Below are 19644 nucleotides of genomic sequence, written 5' to 3' on the forward strand. Positions count from 1 at the left end.
TGTCCTGGGTATTGTGATAAAATCTGGGAAGAATACATGGATCATAAGTGCTCTACCTACTTTATGAGATTATAAAGATAAAAGGATAATATGTAAAAGCAGTTAAAAATAGTACAAATGTGGTTTGGATAATATAAGAAGCAAATTGGTAATTTTTTGACCTGGTACTTGGTCCATCAATCACCTTTTGAGTGGCCTCTGCATACAAAACACTGTAATTTCCCAGTGGTTATCAAACTTTGACATTATCAGAAAAATCACCTGAAAGTTGTTAAAGCACATTCCTCGATCCACCTCCAGAAGATTCTTATTCAGTAGATCTAGGGTGGAGCCTGGAATTTGCATTTCTAGAAAGCTCCCAGGTGCTGCTGCCATTGTAGATCTACAGACCACACTTTGAGTGGCACTGTTTTGGACAATGTGGGAAATCATAAACTACCCTTCCTTATGAGGAGTGGCCCCCCGTAGCCTGGCAGTTTCTCCAAACATAATTCCTGAGAGGTTTTCCTTCTCTGCTGTGAAACTGGGATTGCTAGGCTGGCAGGTGGGTGAAGGGTGTTGTGATCAGTTAACTATCATTTGTCCTCATCAGCTGTCTTGTAGGCAGAGAAAGAATATAGGCAGTTCTCTCACTTTTTGTGTGACCATCTATTTCTTAGGATGTGAGGTCAAGAGAACAGAGATATTTTAATAAAGTTTATTCAGTGCTGTGTCCCCAGCCCTAGAACTTCCTAGTACATAATAAGTATTCAAAAAATATTTGTAAATGAATGAATAAATCCACTTTCCCAGAATTACCAGGGCACACATTTGTCTTCTAAAGTAGAGGCTCTTAAACTTTGTTGTATGCTCCCACCACAGATGAAATTTCTTAACATACCTGAACCCTCTCCCAGCCCTAGACCACTGGGTATGTAAATTTTGAAAACCCTCCACAGATGATTCTGACCCGAAAGAGTAAGAACCAGGGAGCTTGACAGGAAGGATGAAATTACGATCTGAAGGCTGTGAAGACCATTCTTTAGGATAGTAAGAATTATATTCTGACTATTTGCAGTTGACTTCTTTTATTTTTTTTAAGAACATGTTTTCTGAAAAGCTTACTTTTTTGAAATTAGTTTCCATTTTTATTTATTTATTTATTTATTTTAATTTTTTTTTTTTTTTTTAACGTTTATTTATTTTTTTGGGACAGAGAGAGACAGAGCATGAATGGGGGAGGGGCAGAGAGAGAGGGAGACACAGAATGGGAAACAGGCTCCAGGCTCTGAGCCATCAGCCCAGAGCCCGACGCGGGGCTCGAACTCACGGACCGCGAGATCGTGACCTGGCTGAAGTCGGACGCTTAACCGACTGCGCCACCCAGGCGCCCCAGTTTCCATTTTTAAAGAAATACTTTGAAAGTCTTTGAGACTGATGTTTTTAAACATCAAGTATATCCATTTCTCAGTTGTGTATATTTTATTTGTGAGTCTTACCTATTCATCCCCTAGAGGAGTGGAGAACCTGGGGTAAAGGTTGAAGAGTTTGTCATATTTACTAACCTTTTTTTTTTACTGTAAATTAATGTATTCTGTGTTAATATTCTGTAATTGGGTTTGTTAATAATAGAAAGAGAGGTCTCTATTCCTGCTTGTTAGTGACTACAATGTTCTGGTTAATTTGGTTAATAGAATTTTCAAGAGTCATATGAGCTTTGGAGTCAGATTGGCTTTGAATCTTGGCTCTTACATTTACTAGTAGTACAACCTTTGTGTAAATTTTAAAGTTTTTACATTTCATTTTAATGCAAATATATCAGAGTTCTTTCTCATCTAAAAAAAATTTAGCCATTAGGGTTCACCTTTTTCATTGGTGCTTTTTATTTTTTTTAATTTAATTTTATTTTTTTGAATATGAAATTTATTGTCAAATTGGTTTCCATACAACACCCAGTGCTCATCACAAAAGGTGCCCTCCTCAATACCCACCCACCCCCCCCACCCCCCATCAACCCTCAGTTTGTTCTCAGTTGTTTTTTTTTTTTTTTTTTAATTTTTTTTTTTCAACGTTTATTTATTTTTGGGACAGAGAGAGACAGAGCATGAACGGGGAAGGGGCAGAGAGAGAGGGAGACACAGAATCGGAAACAGGCTCCAGGCTCTGAGCCATCTTCCCAGAGCCTGACGCGGGGCTCGAACTCACGGACCGCGAGATCGTGACCTGGCTGAAGTCGGACGCTTAACCGACTGCACCACCCAGGCGCCCCTGTTCTCAGTTTTTAAGAGTCCCTTATGCTTTGGCTCTCTCCCACTCTAACCTCTTTTTTTTTTTTTTTTTTTTCCTTCCCCTCCCCCATAGACTTCTGTTAAGTTTCTCAGGATCCACATAAGAGTGAAAACATATGGTATCTGTCTTTCTCTGTATGACTTATTTCACTTAGCATCACACTCTCCAGTTCCATCCACATTGCTACAAAGGGCCATATTTCATTCTTTCTCATTGCCACGTAGTATTCCATTGTGTATATAAACCACAATTTCTTTATCCATTCATCAGTTGATGGACATTTAGGCTCTTTCCATAATTTAGCTATTGTTGAGAGTGCTGCTATAAACATTGGGGTACAAGTGCCCCTATGCATCAGCACTTCTGTATCTCTTGGGTAAATTCCTAGCAGTGCTATTGCTGGGTCACAGGGTAGATCTATTTTTAATTTTTTGAGGAACCTCCACACTGTTTTCCAGAGTGGCTGCGCCAGTTTGCATTCCCACCAACAGTGCAAGAGGGTTCCCATTTCTCCACATGCTCTCCAGCATCTATAGTCTCCTGATTTGTTCATTTTAGTCACTCTGACTGGCGTGAGGTGATATCTGAGTGTGGTTTTCATTTGTATTTCCCTGATGAGGAGCGATGTTGAGCATCTTTTGATGTGCCTGTTGGCCATCTGGATGTCTTCTTTAGAAAAGTGTCTATTCATGTTTTCTGCCCATTTCTTCACTGGATTATTTGTTTGTCGGGTGTGGAGTTTGGTGAGCTCTTTATAGATTTTGGATACTAGCCCTTTGTCCGATATGTCATTTGCAAATATCTTTTCCCATTCTGTTGGTTGCCTTTTAGTTTTGTTGATTGTTTCCTTTGCTGTGCAGAAGCTTTTTATCTTCATGAGGTCCCAATAGTTCATTTTTGCTTTTAATTCCCTTGCCCTTGGGGATGTGTCAAGTAAGAAATTGCTGCGGCTGAGGTCAGAGAGGTTTTTTCCTCCTTTCTCCTCTAGGGTTTTGATGGTTTCCTGTCTCACATTCAGGTCCTTTATCCATTTTGAGTTTGTTTTTGTGAATGGTGTAAGAAAGTGGTCTAGTTTCATTTTTCTGGTGCTTTTTATTTTTAATTGAATATCCTTAAAATAGCAACGTAAAGCATTTCTTTTCTTAGTCAAATTGTTCGATATGAGGAAATTCCAGCAGAATTCAGGGCAGCAGCAGCTGACCACCGGCAGGAGCTGATTGAATGTGTTGCCAATTCAGATGAGCAGCTTGGTGAGATGTTCCTGGAAGAAAAAATCCCCTCAATTTCTGATTTAAAGGCAAGTGCTCTCAAAATAAGTCTTACATTAACCAGAAAAAGGGGTGGGGTTTTTTGTTGTTTGTTTTTTGTGGGAAAAAGACATGATGCTTTTATGCATGGCTTTTATTAATGAAATCTGAGCAAATTTATTTAACATTGTTGATTTTTTTTCGAAAAATACTTGGCTGTGACATATAACTCTTTCTTTTAAAGTAAGTAGTTCTGTAACATCTTAAAATGGGAAAGCAGTTACAGTTTGTTCTAGGAAAAAAAAAGATATTTAAACATCCAACCTCTTGGGTATACCTTAAGAAAGAGGAAGATAAATATAGAAGCGTTATAGCAATAAAGACAGATTAAGAGACAAGGCTGTTAAATGTTTGCAGACTAAATGTTGATACGTGTATTATTGTACTATTTAGAAGGGCTGTATAGATTTCTTCGCTTGATCAATTAGTTCTATAAAAATAAGATATCTGTCTGAGACTGGTATTTATTTTTTGAATAGACAGTTTTTCCACAGGAGACGTACACATGGTCAATAAGCAACCAAAAAGATGCTCAGCATCAGTAATCATTAGGGAAAGCAAATCAGAACCATAATGATATTTCACTTTATCTATGAGGATGGCTATTTAAAAAAAAAAAAACCAAAAACCCAGAATCAATTTTTTTCTGTTAATGTTCTTTTCTTTCTTTTTTTTTTTTAATGTTTTTATTTTTGAGAGAAAGAGAGTGCGAGTGGGGGAGGGGCAGAGAGAGAGGGAGACAGAATCCAAAGCAGGCTCCAGGCTTTGAGCTGTCAGCACAGGGTCTGATGCGGGGCTCAAACTCACAAACGGCGAGATCTTGACCTGAGCCAAAGTCGGACACTTAATCCACTGAGCCACCCAGGCATTCCTGTTATTTTCTGGTAAATAAAATATTTTCAGGCATCCCTGTTATTTTCTGGTAAATAAAATATTTTCAGGCATCCCTAGTTATTTTCTGTAAAATGACCAGTATTGGCAGGGATGTGGAGAAATTGAAACTCTTGTGCATTGCTAGTGGGAATGTAAGGTGATGCAGTCACTGTAGAGAAAGTATAGCCATTGTTTAAAAAAAAATTAAACCTAGAACTACCATATGATCCAGGAATTCCACTTCTGGGTAATATCCAAAATAATTGAAAGCAGGGACTCAAACAGGTATTTGTACACCTGTGTTGATAACAGCACTATTCACAATAGCAAAAACCGGGAAACAATCCAAATGCTTAGCAGTGGATGAATGGATAAACAAAATGAGTATGTACATGCAATGGAATATTATTCAGCCTTAAAAAGGAATGAGATTCTGATACACATTATAGCATGGATGAACTATGAAGACATGCCAAATGATACAAACTAGACACAAAAAGACAAATATTGTATGATTCCACTTACATGAGATACCCAGAATAGTCATAATTCCTAAAGACAGAAGTAGTGGTTACCAGGGGCAGTGGTAGAGGGGTGCATTAAGGAATGGAGTGTTTAATGGGTCAGAGTTTCAATTTGAGATGATGAAAAAGTTCTGGAGATGGATAGAGGTGGAGGTGGCATAGCAGTGTAAATGTACTTAATGCCACTGAGCTATATACTGAAAAATGATTAAAATGATAAATTCTATGTTTATTTTACCATTAAAAAAACATCCATTTTACCAAACGACATGGTACACTTAGCAGAGATCAGGTAAATAATTATTGTGTGTAAGACCTTGTACTCATGGGGGTTTTAGTAGATCAGATGCACAAGGGAAGAACCCTATTGAAGCTGAGGATGCTTTAATATATCTCATAACTTGAGTCCTTTAGCATTCACAAACTATGTAGGAAGGTATAGGTCAAGCATTGTGTCCTGGGAACCACAGCGCAGAGTTTGGATTTTATCTATTACTGGGGTTGTGTCAGATCCCCAAGACGATTCCCTGGTTCAGTGATTCATGAGGATCACCCAGGGTTCTCAACACATTATCATACTCATGACTATGATTTAATACAGTGAAAGGATACAAGGCAGAATCGGCAAAGGGTAAAGGCACATGAGGTAAAGTCCAGAAGAAACCACGTGTAAGCTTCCAAGAGTCCTTTCCCAGTGGAGTCATGGCGGGGCAGGCCACATTCCTCCAGCAGTGAGCGGTGACCTCACCTGTGAAGTCCCAGCTACTGGAAACTCAGTGCCCTGGGTGTTATGAAGGGCTGGTCACAGACATCCTCTGCCTAGTGTGTACCCATATTCCAGACTCCCAGAAGGAAAGCAGGTGTTCAGCATTACACCACACTGTGCAAACAGTGTAGGCCCAGCAAACCATTCATGGTTCTTGGAATGCTGGGAACCCTCCTGAAATCCAGGTTCCCAGACACCTTCCAGGGGGCCAGCCTTGCAAACAGGCTTTTCTAAGCCTAGTCGTTTCAGGGCTGCTTGGTTTACTGTTTTCTGCATAGGATACATGGGTATACTTTACTTTCTGTATTATTGGATATATTATTAGGGACAGTGAAAAGGCAATAACTTTCAAGTGTGCACGTGATTCTTATGAAAACAAGGGAAATTTTTGGAAAAATAAACCTCTTGTTAAATCTACCACCCTCAAGTTTTTCTCTGTTCAATTAAACGTGGTAAGATTCTTTTACGTCCCTATTTGCATATGAGAGAGGGGCAAAAAGTCTGAGTTGTGATCATGTGGCATAGGGATAATCTAAGCCGTTAGTAAGGTAGCCATTTGTGGATCCTAGCAACAGCAAAAACAAGCTTTTGTGATAATTTCATATAGCAATTTCTTTCTTGTTATGCATATTTTCCCCTATTTTATACTCCCTTTATCGTATGCAGCTGTTATGCTACTGTTCACTGTGGTGCTGTTTGGAAATTGTGATTGTACATGTTTCTTGGAGTAGCTAGTTTTCTATTTTTTCATGAGGACTGAGAAAGACTTGTACACTGGCTCCGTATTTCTGCTGTGGCGGCTTGTGGCCACAGCACTGCTGTTGACCTCTTCCGGCTGCTAAGACCTACAGCTCCTCAGAGGCCTGCTTAGCTGGGAGGGCCACCCAGGGCATACAGCTGGGACACATTAATAGTGCTTGCAATAGAGTGGGGTATGACCTGGAGGTTGTTATTTTAGAGCCTGTTACAATCATGGTCCTTAATTTGTGAGTGATTTGTACTCCTTGGCTTCCTGTATGTATGTTATTTTTTAAAAAAGAAAACAAATCTGTTAATTAAACGTTGTTTTTTTTTTTAATTTTTTTTTTCAACGTTTATTTATTTTTGGGACAGAGAGAGACAGAGCATGAACGGGGGAGGGGCAGAGAGAGAGGGAGACACAGAATCGGAAACAGGCTCCAGGCTCTGAGCCATCCGCCCAGAGCCTGACGCGGGGCTCGAACTCCCGGACCGCGAGATCGTGACCTGGCTGAAATCGGACGCTTAACCGACTGCGCCACCCAGGCGCCCCTAAACGTTTTTTAATAGATGCTATTTTTCATTGTTTTAAACATTTAAAAACATACAAGTATACAGTAAAGAAAAAATCTTGCATGTGATTCCCATTTGCCTAGTTCTCTGCCTCTTCCTGATAACAGGTTACCAGTTAATAGATTGTGGTGTATCTTTCCAGAGATTGTGTGTTTTACTTTTCCTTATGTTTTACATAATTGTTAGCATACTGTTTACACAATTCTGTGTGTGTGTGTGCCTCTTTTTTTATGTGTATGTATGTATTTTTGGTCATATTGAAAATTAGTGACACTGCAAGAGTGTCAAAAGTGGTTATACAGTGAATCGCTTCCTAGCCCTGAAAAAGGAACTGATTTTTTTTTCTTGTATTTTGACCTTAAGTTATAGAGGACCTGATTCTAGTCTGCACAGTAGCCTGTACTCCAATGAGTACTAGTTCATTTTAGTCACTTGTTGGTTTGTAATTAATTTGAAATACAAAACTTTTTTTAAGGTTAATAATTATTAATTTTTTTTTCTTTTGTAGTGTGCAATGCGAAGAGCTACTCTAAATAGGTCATTTACTCCTGTCTTTTTGGGAAGTGCTTTGAAGAACAAGGGAGTTCAGCCCCTTCTAGATGCTGTTTTAGAATACCTCCCAAATCCATCTGAAGTCCAAAATTATGCTATTCTCAATCAGGACGAGTAAGTCTTGGAAATTGAATCTTAGTTTATACACAAATATTTTAACACGTACTATGAAAGAATTTAAGAGTGGTTCTTTTGATTAAGTTGTGTTTGTGAATTTTTTCCCTGTAATTTACTAAAATCAATCGCCCATTTCTATTTGGATAACACTTTTGACATCTAGAAAAATATTATACCACTTTCCATATCATATTCTGTTTGTGAGTTAGAAAGAAGTATGGTTTATTATCTACCAAGGTTTGCATCATTAGTAAATTTTTTCATTTGGGACCAGCTGGTTTTGGTCATACCCCCCAAAAAAAGCTTTGCGAAACAAACTTTTTAAAGGTCTCATTGATTATTTTTCTTTTCTTAAACTGGCACTTCTGTGTTTTTAGTCTACTCTGGTCCTGTCACAATGTAGTAATTAAGCCCTGAGAAGTTATTCTTACTCATCTCTTTCAGTGAAATTTCAGTTATGGGAGGTACAAATGTTTAGCATGCATGTGCTTTTGCCCAGGTAATACTCTGATGAAACAAATTGATATACAAGAAATATCAAATACTGCATCTCACAGATTTACATTTCTTTTAAGTGACTCAAAAGAGAAAAACAAAATCTTAATGAACTCTGAAAGAAACAGTTCCCACCCATTTGTAGGCCTGGCTTTTAAACTGGAGGTAAGTGGCTTTCTAATGTATTTAATTGCTATATGTAGAAATATTCTTTTAAGGTTTTCTTCCTATTACAAAATGACTCTGAAAGATTTGGTTACAGATTGCTCTGCTAAAAGCCCCCCCCCCCCATGCTTAAGGGGGGAGGAATTATGCTCTACCCCCTTGAGGGAATAGTATCCACTGTCAGTTATGTGGGTGTTGTCTTCTTTCCCCCATTTATATTTTTATTCAGTCATTCCTTTATATCAGTATGGCCTCATGGATATTTATTGTGAGATACAGTGAATAGTACGTTATTTATTTTGTTGCCAGGTTTGGCCATTGGAGCTCTTTCGGTTGCTCCTGTGTTCTTTCAAATACTTCCTGACTTTGTGGCACTATAGGATCCTCCATGCTTATCATGTGTATTCCCTGTCCCAGCTCTAGAATCAGCCATTTCTCTAGGGGCTTTGGTTCTTTTTAATCAAGAATGATATTAGAAACCAAGATTCGAGTATGGGGGTGTACTTTTTGTTAGGGTGTCGTTGCTTCTATTCATATGTTGTAAGTGGAGAAAAAAGGTAGATAAGTTCGAAGTGTTAAGAGTGGTTATTTCTGTAATGGGATTATATTTTGGAGGCATTTTCTTAGTTTTCATTTAAAAATTTTTACAATACACTTCTTGTAAAAGAAAAAGATAATTTTAAATTAAAAAGTACAAATAACATTGCAGTGACAATTTTTATGTGTAAAGCTTTTAAAAAATATATATGTAAGAATGTCTTCTTAGGATTCCTAGAATGGTGATTACTGAATTAAAGGAATGAATGCTTTCTTGCCAGATTCCTGTCATACTCTCAGAGTAATGTATTATTTCAGTGCATCTTTATCAGCATTGAGTATTATTTATTTATTTTAAGAATTTTTTTAAGTGTTTATTTTTGAGAGAGAGAGAGTTTGGCTATTGTAGTTAATGCTGCTGTAAACATTGGGGTGCATGTACCCCTTTGACTCTGTACTTTTGTATTCTTTGGGTAAATACCAAATAGTGCAATTGCTGGATCATAGGGTAGTTCTATTTTTAACTTTTTGAGGCACCTCCATACTGTTCTCCAGAGTGGATACACCAGTTTGCATTCCCACCAATAGCACAAAAGGGTTCCACTCTGCATCCTTACCACCACCTGTTGTTTCTTGTCTTATTAATAAATTTCAGCCATTCTGACTGGTATGAGGTGATACCTCACTGTGGTTTTGATTTGTATTTCCCTGATGATGAATGATGTTGAGCATCTTTTCTTGTGTCAGCCATCTGGATGTCTTCTTTCGAAAAGTGTCTTTTCATGTCTTTTGCCCATTTCTTAACTGGGTTGTTTGTTTTTTGGGTGTTGTGTTTAAGTTCATTATAGATTTTGGATACTAAGCCTTTATCAGATATGTCATTGCAGGGGCGCCTGGGTGGCGCAGTCGGTTAAGCGTCCGACTTCAGCCAGGTCACGATCTCGCGCTCCGTGAGTTCGAGCCCCGCGTCAGGCTCTGGGCGGATGGCTCGGAGCCTGGAGCCTGTTTCCGATTCTGTGTCTCCCTCTCTCTCTGCCCCTCCCCCGTTCATGCTCTGTCTCTCTCTGTCCCAAAAATAATAAACGTTAAAAAAAAAAACAAAAACAGATATGTCATTGCAAATATCTTCTCCCATTCTGTTGGTTGCCTTTTAGTTTTGCTCATTGTTTCCTTGGCTGTGCAGAAGCTTTTTATTTTGATGAGGTCTCAGTAGTTCATGTTTGCTTTTGTTTCCCTTGTCTCTGGAGACATGTCTAGTAAGAAGTTGCTATAGCCAACGTCGAAAAGTTGCTCCCTGTGTTCTTTAGGATTTTGATGGCCTCCTGTCTCACATCTAGGTCTTTCATCCATTTTGAATTTATTTTTGTGTGTGGTATGAGCAAGTGGTCCAGTTTCATTCTTCTGCATGTTGCTGTCTGGTTTTCCCAACACCATCTGTTGAAGAGACTGTCTTTTCTCCAGTGGTTATTCCTTTCTCGCCTTGTCGAAGATTAGTTGACCTTATAGTTGTGGGTCCATTTCTGGGTTCTCTGTTCTGTTCCATTGATCTATGTGTGTGTTTTTTTGCCAGGACCATATCATCTTGATGACATAGCATTTTAATGTAGCTTGAAATCCAGAATCATCATGCCTCCTGTTTTGTTTTTGTTAAAATTTCAGAATTGCCTTGAAATTCTTTTGTGGTCTTTTGGGGTCTTTTGTGGTTCCATACAAATTTTAGAATTGTTTGTTCTAGCTGTGCAAAGAATGTTAGTGGAATTTTAATAGTACTTCTGTACTTTTTAAGTTTGGAATATTTAATATATTTTTATATCAGTCAGGGTTAGCTTCTTATTGCCTTAATTCTTCAGAAATTTCTATTTTTATCCATTTATTCTTCTAAATGAATTTTAAAATCATTAATCAAATGTTTAAAAATTCCTCTTGGGAATTTTTTTGCTATTGTGTTAAACCTGTAAATTAGCATGGGAAGAATTGGCAACTTTTAAAGCATATCTAATTGGTTAGTGTTAATATTGAGGAGGAATTGATCCGTGATTATTTTATATTCATTTATTTTAAAGAATGCTTCTTTGTGGGCACCTGGGTGGCTCAGTTGGTTAAGCATCTGACTTTGGCTCAGGTTGTAATCTCATGGTTCGTGAGTTCAAGCCCTGCTTTGGGTGACCCCCACTTCTCTCTCTCCTTTCCTCTCACCCTCTCTCCCTCTCTTTCTGTCCCTTGCTCAATTGTGCCCTCTCTCTCTCTCTCTCAAAAAAAAAAAAAAAATGCTTATTTGTATAGCTTTCCAGGTGCTTATCAAAGGTTTTCTAGGTGTATAGTACAGCTTTACCATTTCTGATAATATTTTTGTTCTTTCCAATATGTATTGTCTTTCCAATAATTATAACTGATTTGTGTTTACACCTTAATTGTATTAAACTGAACTTATGAAATAATATTAGAAGGCAAAAGGATATTTCCTTATTACATATACAATTTAAAATTTTTTCTAATTTTTATTTCAGAAGAATCAGAAGTAATATCTTGGATTGTGATACCAAAAAGACCAGCAACAACCATTTAACTCATTTATATTCAAAGCTGATATTTTTAAGTATTTTATGGCAATAAACCAAAACACATATATAAAGTATACTACTAAAATTGATAGGGAATAATTGGAGGTTGTTGTGAAGTTTTTCTCCTAATTTTGATTCTTACATCTCTTTTTTCTTCTTTCTGCCCTTACCCAATCTTGACTCCTAGGCTGGGCGATTTGGACAGTTAACATATGTCCGCAGTTATCAAGGAGAACTGAAGAAGGGTGACACCATCTGTAACACGCGGACGGGAAAGAAAGTGCGGGTGCAACGGCTGGTTCGCATGCACGCCGACATGATGGAGGCAAGTAGAGGTCCTTGTTGGGAGATCAGAAATATCGCTAATGCAATTCACATGAAATAGATCTTCCTTCTTGGTATGCTGAGCCCCACAAGAAAATCACTTCTACTTGAATGTGTTTTCCTAACTTCTTCCTTTTTACTTAGATATGCTATAATTCTTTTTTTTTTTTAATTTTTTTTAACATTTATTTATTTTTGAGAGAGAGAGTGTGAGCAGAGGAAGGGCAGAGATAGAGGGAAACACAGAATCTGAAGCAGGCTCCAGGCTCCGAGCTATCAACAGAGAGTCCACCCTGGGGCTCGAACTCAGGAACTGTGAGATCATGACCTGAGCCGAAGTCAGACGCTTAACCGACTGAGTCACTCGGGTGCCCCTGCTATAATTCTGATGTCGCGCTTTGGTATGGGCTAAATTACTAGATGTTAAGGACACATTTTATGCCACTGTTTGTGATTAGCTGTATTTCCTCAATGGCCAAGGTTAAGGAGAAAGGACAATTAGTTCTCTAAGACTCAGAACACAAGATTCAGCACCTTTCTCAAGAACTGCCATCACAAAGAGTATGTAATAGGTGTTAGGACAATGTAAGTGGTTTTCAGAGGCAGTTGAGACTAATTAGTTCATACACAGTGTCCAACATTGTTCAGGGAATTAACTTTCACAAGTATGGCCTGTGTGAAAGCCCTATTTGACCCTAGAGCTTTTTATTCCTATTATAGAACCAGCCCCCCAGAAGGACCTTATTGGTGCTGAAATCCATCTGAAGATTTAGAGCCTCTCAAGATCTTATCTGGGAAATAAACTTTGGTTTATGGCTTGAATTTTTGAATTGGTTCTGAATCTATCCATGCCTTCTGTGGTCTTTTAGGATTAAGTCTTGATAGAAATGCTAAGTGTGTGAAGTTGTCTCCTCCTCCCGCTCTTTCCCAAGTCACTTCTATTCCTAGAGAGGTTTATTTGTCAGCAAAAGCTTATGACATTCAGAAATTTGTGGTAACCATAACTTTGTCTCTCCTGGAAGGTGAGTGAGCAGTCTTTCAAAATTGGATGCAATTGCTGTTTTGTGAGATAGGCAGCAGGGGGCATTATAGAGGGATTGGTGATTGTCACAGCCGTTTGTTTTTATGGGCCGGCCAGAGGCTAGGAGATGTGTTTATCTGTGTAAATGTTAGACTCAGGCACACTTGCTCATTCACAGCCACAGCTGTTATGAATGAACTGTCAATTATAAGTGGACAAAAACTAGGAAACTTAAGAGGCACCAGTTCTTTGTTCTTGATTTCCTTTGTTTACTTGACTGCTTGCATCTGTGAGAAATTAAAATTATTTTAAGTACATGAGCTGAATTCCCCTGCCTTTGTTTTCAAAACTTCCTTTGCAGTTTTTCCTCTTACGTCTTTGTCATACATATGTCATTGTTGGACTGTGGCAACACGTATAATATACATCCTTTTTTGTTTGTTTTTTTATCTTGAGAGAGAGAGCGTGCATGCACACAAGTGCAGTGGAGGGGTAGGGAGAGGGGAGAGAGAGAGGAGAGAAGAGAGAAGTAGGCTCTATGCTGTCAGCACAGAGCCCGATGCGAGGCTCGATCTCACGACCATGAGATCATGTCCTGAGCCAAAATCCAGAGTCGGACACTTAACCTACTGAGCCACCCAGGTGCCACCCAGGTGTAATACATCCTTTTTAATCCATAGAAATAACTTTAGAAGTGTGAGGCTCTGTGTACTGTCACTACTACATATCCTCCAAATAATGATGCCATAGCTCTAAATGTCCATTTAAAGTAAAATCTTGTCAATCAAGATATGGTTTAAATAAAGGCCCTATTCAAGCCGTATCTTGCTGTGGTTGATTGTTGGTATCGCACTGGTTCTATAATTCATTCTCCATAGAATCCATGGTGAGATGCTGCCATACTTGTTTATATATCAATGTGTTTATTGTGTAATTACTTTTTAGTTACTATGTCCTGATTTGTATTACTTGCAAGCATTATTTTATGTTATTCCTTTATTTAGGATGTTGAGGAAGTGTATGCTGGAGACATCTGTGCATTGTTTGGCATCGACTGTGCTAGCGGAGACACATTCACCAACAAAAATAATAGTGGCCTTTCTATGGTATGTCATTTCATTTCAAAGCTGTTTGTCATTTGAGTTTTAAAAGTCTTTGTTTTTATATAGTACATTTAGTACTTCAGAAAAAACAATCACAGAAGTTTTTATTTATTGCCACAGGCATCAGTAGATTTGTTGTGGGTGGCTCTTTGGATGTCAGACAAATGCTCTATGTAAGTTATCTGGTTTTTCTTAGTAAAATAATTCCATGGTCCTGTTAGGTTTAGCATGGAGGGAGAACTCTTCACTAGATACACCAGGACTGTGTAGTGCCCATTCCTCTACTCTTGAGATCTGCCTCCCCATAGGGGATTCCCTTCTAATTCCTGTTGCCATAATCAGGCCGGTCCCAGTGGAGTGCCCCTTACTTACTAATCTAGCAGCCAGAGTGGACCCTTGCCTCAGTCCCCCAGAGAACTGGAACATGTAGACTAGGGGATAACAGAGTGGAACCCTGCTTGAAGGCGAGGTGCAACGCAACAGTCTTACTGCAGACAGGCTGCCCTGTAGAAGTCTGGCTTTTCATCACTGAAGGATCCCAAAGGAAAGAGCATGCTTGAGCAGTTCCTGCCTGTGAATCCCCTTCACTCATTTCCCTTTTTTGCGCCTGTAGGAGAGCAGGCTCTCTGACAGTAAAATCATCTGTTCAAGCTGAATTCAGTAAAGAAAGAATAGGAATACACAGGGGGATAGGAACTTGCAGTGAAGGAATTTATAGTGGGTTCTTTACATAAGAACTGGTCTATCCCTAATAGATGAACACTATAATAGTTCCTGTATTATGTGATGCAGTCATAATTTTATAATTTAGTTTTTCTGTATAAAATATTCTCTGATATCTATGGTTTTACATTTTGACTTCAGATACTACAAAAAATCAAAATCTGTACAGGTTTTGGGGGGGATCTAGAGAAGGGGCATGTTTTGTAAACAAATATTGATAAGGCCTTCTCTAAATATTTGTCACTAATAATATGAGGAACTGGAGGTTGTGGGAAGTGCTTAGGCTTTGAAGCAAATAGACCTTGATTAGAGTCTCACCTTTGCCCTATACTCCTTACTGACCCTTGGCCAAGTTATTTTGTCTTCTTTCCAAGCTCTTTATAATTTAATTTGTAAAATGGGGATAATAACATCTGCTTGTCAGAGTTGTGATTGATTGAATGAGGTATCATATGTATAAAGAATCTAGTGCCCTTTCTCTGTTTTATCAATGGTCATGGTATATTTTGATTAAATAAAGTAACTTATCAAAAGATGGCAACAGTACATGTAGCCACTAGCCAATAAGAAATTCCACATCTTGGCATTGGGTTCATTATGATTATGTTTAAACTGAATGTGTCAGTAAACTTAGAGGTCTTAAACAGTTAATAAATAATTTATTTTTGTTATTTGGGGAGGGAGGAGATTATGCAAATGTGTGCATTTATTAATGTATTATTATATTGATACATTTAATATGAAACAGACCACACTATATATCACACTATATATCATCTAGCCTAAACATGTTGACTAGTATTTATACTTTTGTAAGTAGCACATTAAAATTCATTCATTCCTGGACCAAACAGTACTGTATTTGAATTCTTCTCTGTTCTTTTAAAAAATGTTTTAGGAGTCAATTCATGTTCCTGATCCTGTCATTTCAATAGCAATGAAGCCTTCTAACAAGGTAGGAGATGGGTGTCAAACTCAGTATATCACAGTAAAAACTTGAGCTCACAATGCATATAGTATCTTATGATAACCAGCAATCTCATAGTCTCTATTTCTTCTTTTGGTATTGAGATTACCTTTTTTTTTTTTTTTTTAATGTTTATTTATTTTGAGAGAGAGCATGCATGCACAAGCAGGGGAGGGGCAGAGAGAGAGAACCCCAAGCAGGCTCCACACTGTCAGTGCAAAGCCCGACTCAGGGCTCAATCCCAGGAACCCACAAGATCATGACCTAAGCTGAAATCAAGAGCTGGACGCTTAACCGACTGAGCCACCCAGGCGCCCCGAGATCACCTTTTAAAACTACCAGTCTGGGGGCATATGGGTGGCTCAGTTGGTTAAGGGTCTGACTCTTGGTTTCGGCTCAGGTCATGCATGATCTTGTGGCTTCGTGGGTTTGAGCCCCGCATCAGGATCTATACTGGAAGTGTGGAATCTGCTTGAGATTCTTTCCCCCGCCCCACCTCTGCCCCTTTCCCACTTGCTCGCTCACTCTCTCTCTCTCTCTCTCTGAAAATAAATAAATAAACTTAAAAAAAAAAACCACCCAGTCTGTTGGTAGTAATTACTTTTCACACTATATCTGAAAAAATTGGTGGTATTAAAATTGGTACGAGACTGTGCTTTCCAACTCTTTACAATATCACTAGCTCCAAAGTAATAAGAATATTTTCCTAGATTCACATCATAAAGGAATGAAAAGGGGAAACAGGGACATTTGTCTTAAGTTGTAGTAAAACCCCACTGAAGTACATTAGATTACTGTATAGATTAATTGCCTCATGGATTATAATACATCTCTGGATTTGTGGTAGTTAGGAGGTACATGTCTGGTTATAATGTGGAAAGCCTAAAACAAGACTGTTTTTCTTTCTATGATTGGACTTGATCTCATTTGCTTTTTATGAAACCAGAATTGCTTGAATAGGTTTAATTTGCATTGCTGTCATAACTGAGTTCTTAAAGTTGCTTTGACATTCATAATAGTCATGTTAATATCGTGAATTGAACTCATTCATGCATTGAGTGAACATTTTATGACCTCTTGTCATCTGGGAGCTATTGTTTACAGAACATACTCTGGTTTATTGTCTTGTGAATACATTAACAGGTACTACTTCCTCATTTTTGAGGAAATGAGATTTTCCAGACCCTTCTCAATACAGAAAAGAGGATGTTGAGGGAGTAAGAAACATTAAATCCTTCCATATCAGAAATTTGAGAAAAGGCAAACCTTGTATCTTACCACACAGTGAAATGCCACAGTTCTAGGTGCTTTGCAAAATTGTTTGCTTTTCCCTTCAGAACGTTCAGGGACAGAAGTTAATGACACTATGCTTCTTCATTCCTAATTTAGAGTCTATGTAAGGTATTTAACTGTTGATAGTTCACAACAGTAGAGGGAAATCAAAGGCATCAGTATCTAAAAGGTTTTTTGGTGTCTTAGGGCCATCTGCTTGCTGGAGTAAAGTCAAATTTAATTCAAATAATGAAGTCACTGCATAAAGCTGTGAATCTTGATAGTGGGGCAGGGATGATTTTCTAGTAAGTTGAAAATACATAGTGTAGCGAAAAGGCAAGAGACTTCAGAGATCAACTGACTCAGGATTCAGTCCCAGCTTTGCCATGCACTAGCTCTGTGGCCTTGAGCAAGTCACTTCACCTTTCTACACCTAGTTTCCTCACCTGTGAAATGTGGATAATTCTGTCTTGCAGCATTGTAGTTAGAATTTGAGGAACATACACAGAGCATACACATATAGAATGATTCCATGCACATGTGATAGCTGTTAAATACTGGTGATCCAGGGTGTGTTAGTTTCCTATTGCTGCCGTAAGAAAGTACCACAAACTTGGTGGCTTAAAATAACACAAGTATATTCTTTTACAGTGTTAGAAATCTGAGGTAGTTCTTAATTGGCTAAAATCAAGGTATTGACAGAGCTGTTTTCCTTTCTGGAGGCTCCAGGGGACATTTTATTTTTAGTTAACTCAGGTTGTTGGCAAAATCCAGCTCTTTGTGGCTGTTAGAACTGGGGTCCCCATTTCCCAGATGACGGTCACTAGAGGCTGCCCATCTTCCTGGGCTTATGTCTTGTCTTCAATGCTGTCAACCATGAAATGAGTCCCTTTTGTGCTTCAGATGTCTTCTGCCTCTTCTTCCCTCATTCTGTCTCCCTGACTTAACCTTCTGTACTCCTCTTCCTTTTTAAAGATTCTTCAGATTCTTCATGGTAATTTCCCCATCTCAGTGTCTGTAACCTTAATCATATCTGTAAAGTCCCCTTCACCTCATAAAGTAAATTCACAGGTTTGGGAGGATTAGGGCATATCCTTAGAGGACCATTATTCTGCTTACCATGTATGGAATTACATCTAAGAAGAATAAAGGCACATCCAACCACATCCAAGCAGGTTGTTTTGAAAGGGGGAAGTCCCACTGTGGCATTGCCTTATTCTTGGTCTTAACTGTTCTGCTTGAAGCTACAATCAAGTCTTGGTAAATATACTGATTCCTTTGTGTATAGGATTTCTAAAACGTAACAGTAACATAGGTTCTTCTTTCCCCTTCATGGGCAGTTTTCCCCACAAGTGGATAGTTTCTGTATATCTGAGAATAGGAAAGGGCATAGGTAAGTCTTGGACTCTTGTTTTCTATCTTGTTATAGAAAGAATTCTGTCAGCTAGCCATTCACTGCTGTCTTGACTGTGTGGTGTCCAAGCTCAAATATTGAAAGGGTATGGCCTAGGAGCTAGGTGGGGATCATTGTTATTTCCTAGCTGTTAATGTATTTGATTTCATTCAGTAAAGTTCTTTCAACAGTCCTATTGCTTATCATGCTTAGTAAAATGTGTAATGACTTTCTGTTTTTAAAGAATGATCTGGAAAAATTTTCAAAAGGTATTGGCAGGTTTACAAGAGAAGACCCTACATTTAAAGTCCACTTCGACACTGAGAGCAAAGAGACAATCGTATCCGGAATGGGGGAATTACACCTGGAAATCTATGCTCAGGTAATGAATAACAAGAAAATTAACTTAAATTCATTGTATTTATGTTTTTGTTTTGTTACAAGTCAATAGTTCTCAGTCTAATGACTGTAAACTAATAGTAGTTCTTCAGACTTCATTCTGGTTTCTATCCAGATGTGGCATACTGTGTTACAAATGTTACTATGTGTTACAAGTTAATTCTTTTTTATTTCTGAATCCTTTTATTTGTAAAATATTGTAAACTGCTAGAATCAAGGCTCAGTATTTGCAATAAGACCATCCATTCATTCCCTACGTCATTGTTAGTTGGGTCAGGTAAATCCTGGACCCAGCCTTAGGGAGACCACCCGTTGGGAGAGACCTGCTGAGGAAGTTGGCCCATCAGTATCCACTCTTCAGGCCATTTCTTGCCTGTCTTCTTTTCAAGTTAGTGCTTGAAGATCATTAGAATATAGATAATAGAGTAGATGGGCCATATTTTCCTAGGAAAGTTCTTCTGTGTCTGTGAATGAAAACAAAAGCTATATGACTTACGATTAAAAATTCTGGTTGTGATCACATTTTAGAAGTTAAGACAGTAGAAAACTGACAACATTCCAGTGAATATGTAATAGTATAGAAAAAAGGTGTGAAGTTTTAATGGATAGATTAGAGGTAAGTGTAAGTTCATGAGTCTTAAGTAGAATTCATTTACATAAAATCTTTAAAAGCAGTTTGTATTACTTAATATCATGTCTCTAACCTTTCTAAGATACTTAAGTGATTTAAAGTTTGTCTTTTTTTTTTTAATCTATTATGTTTAGACAAGTGCTTCAGAGGTAGTTAAGATTCTTAAGATTGTTCTTCTTTCAGTTTATTTTTTTAAACATACCAAAATATTATCTCCCCTGTTCTTTTTAGAGGATGGAAAGAGAATATGGCTGTCCTTGTGTCACAGGAAAGCCAAAGGTTGCTTTCAGGGAGACCATTACTGCCCCCGTCCCGTAAGTATGCAAAACAAACGT

The 19644-nt window shown here is 38.2% G+C and overlaps 1 protein-coding gene across 1 annotated transcript in view; it reads left to right on the forward strand.

The window, feature by feature from the left end:
- The window catches only part of GFM1 (G elongation factor mitochondrial 1), a 47390-nt gene that overhangs the window by 6989 nt on the left and 20757 nt on the right, over window positions 1–19644 (forward strand). The window contains exons 6-13 of the mRNA XM_025912898.2: window positions 3415–3565; window positions 7558–7715; window positions 8294–8378; window positions 11664–11801; window positions 13826–13927; window positions 15546–15602; window positions 18524–18661; window positions 19541–19623. Of these exons, the coding sequence (XP_025768683.2) occupies window positions 3415–3565; window positions 7558–7715; window positions 8294–8378; window positions 11664–11801; window positions 13826–13927; window positions 15546–15602; window positions 18524–18661; window positions 19541–19623 (912 nt within the window). The remainder of the gene's footprint in view (window positions 1–3414; window positions 3566–7557; window positions 7716–8293; window positions 8379–11663; window positions 11802–13825; window positions 13928–15545; window positions 15603–18523; window positions 18662–19540; window positions 19624–19644) is intronic.

This window comes from Puma concolor, chromosome C2 (genome assembly GCF_028749965.1).
Source record: "Puma concolor isolate L17-30 chromosome C2, mPumCon1.1.hap2, whole genome shotgun sequence".
NCBI lineage: Eukaryota > Metazoa > Chordata > Mammalia > Carnivora > Felidae > Puma > Puma concolor.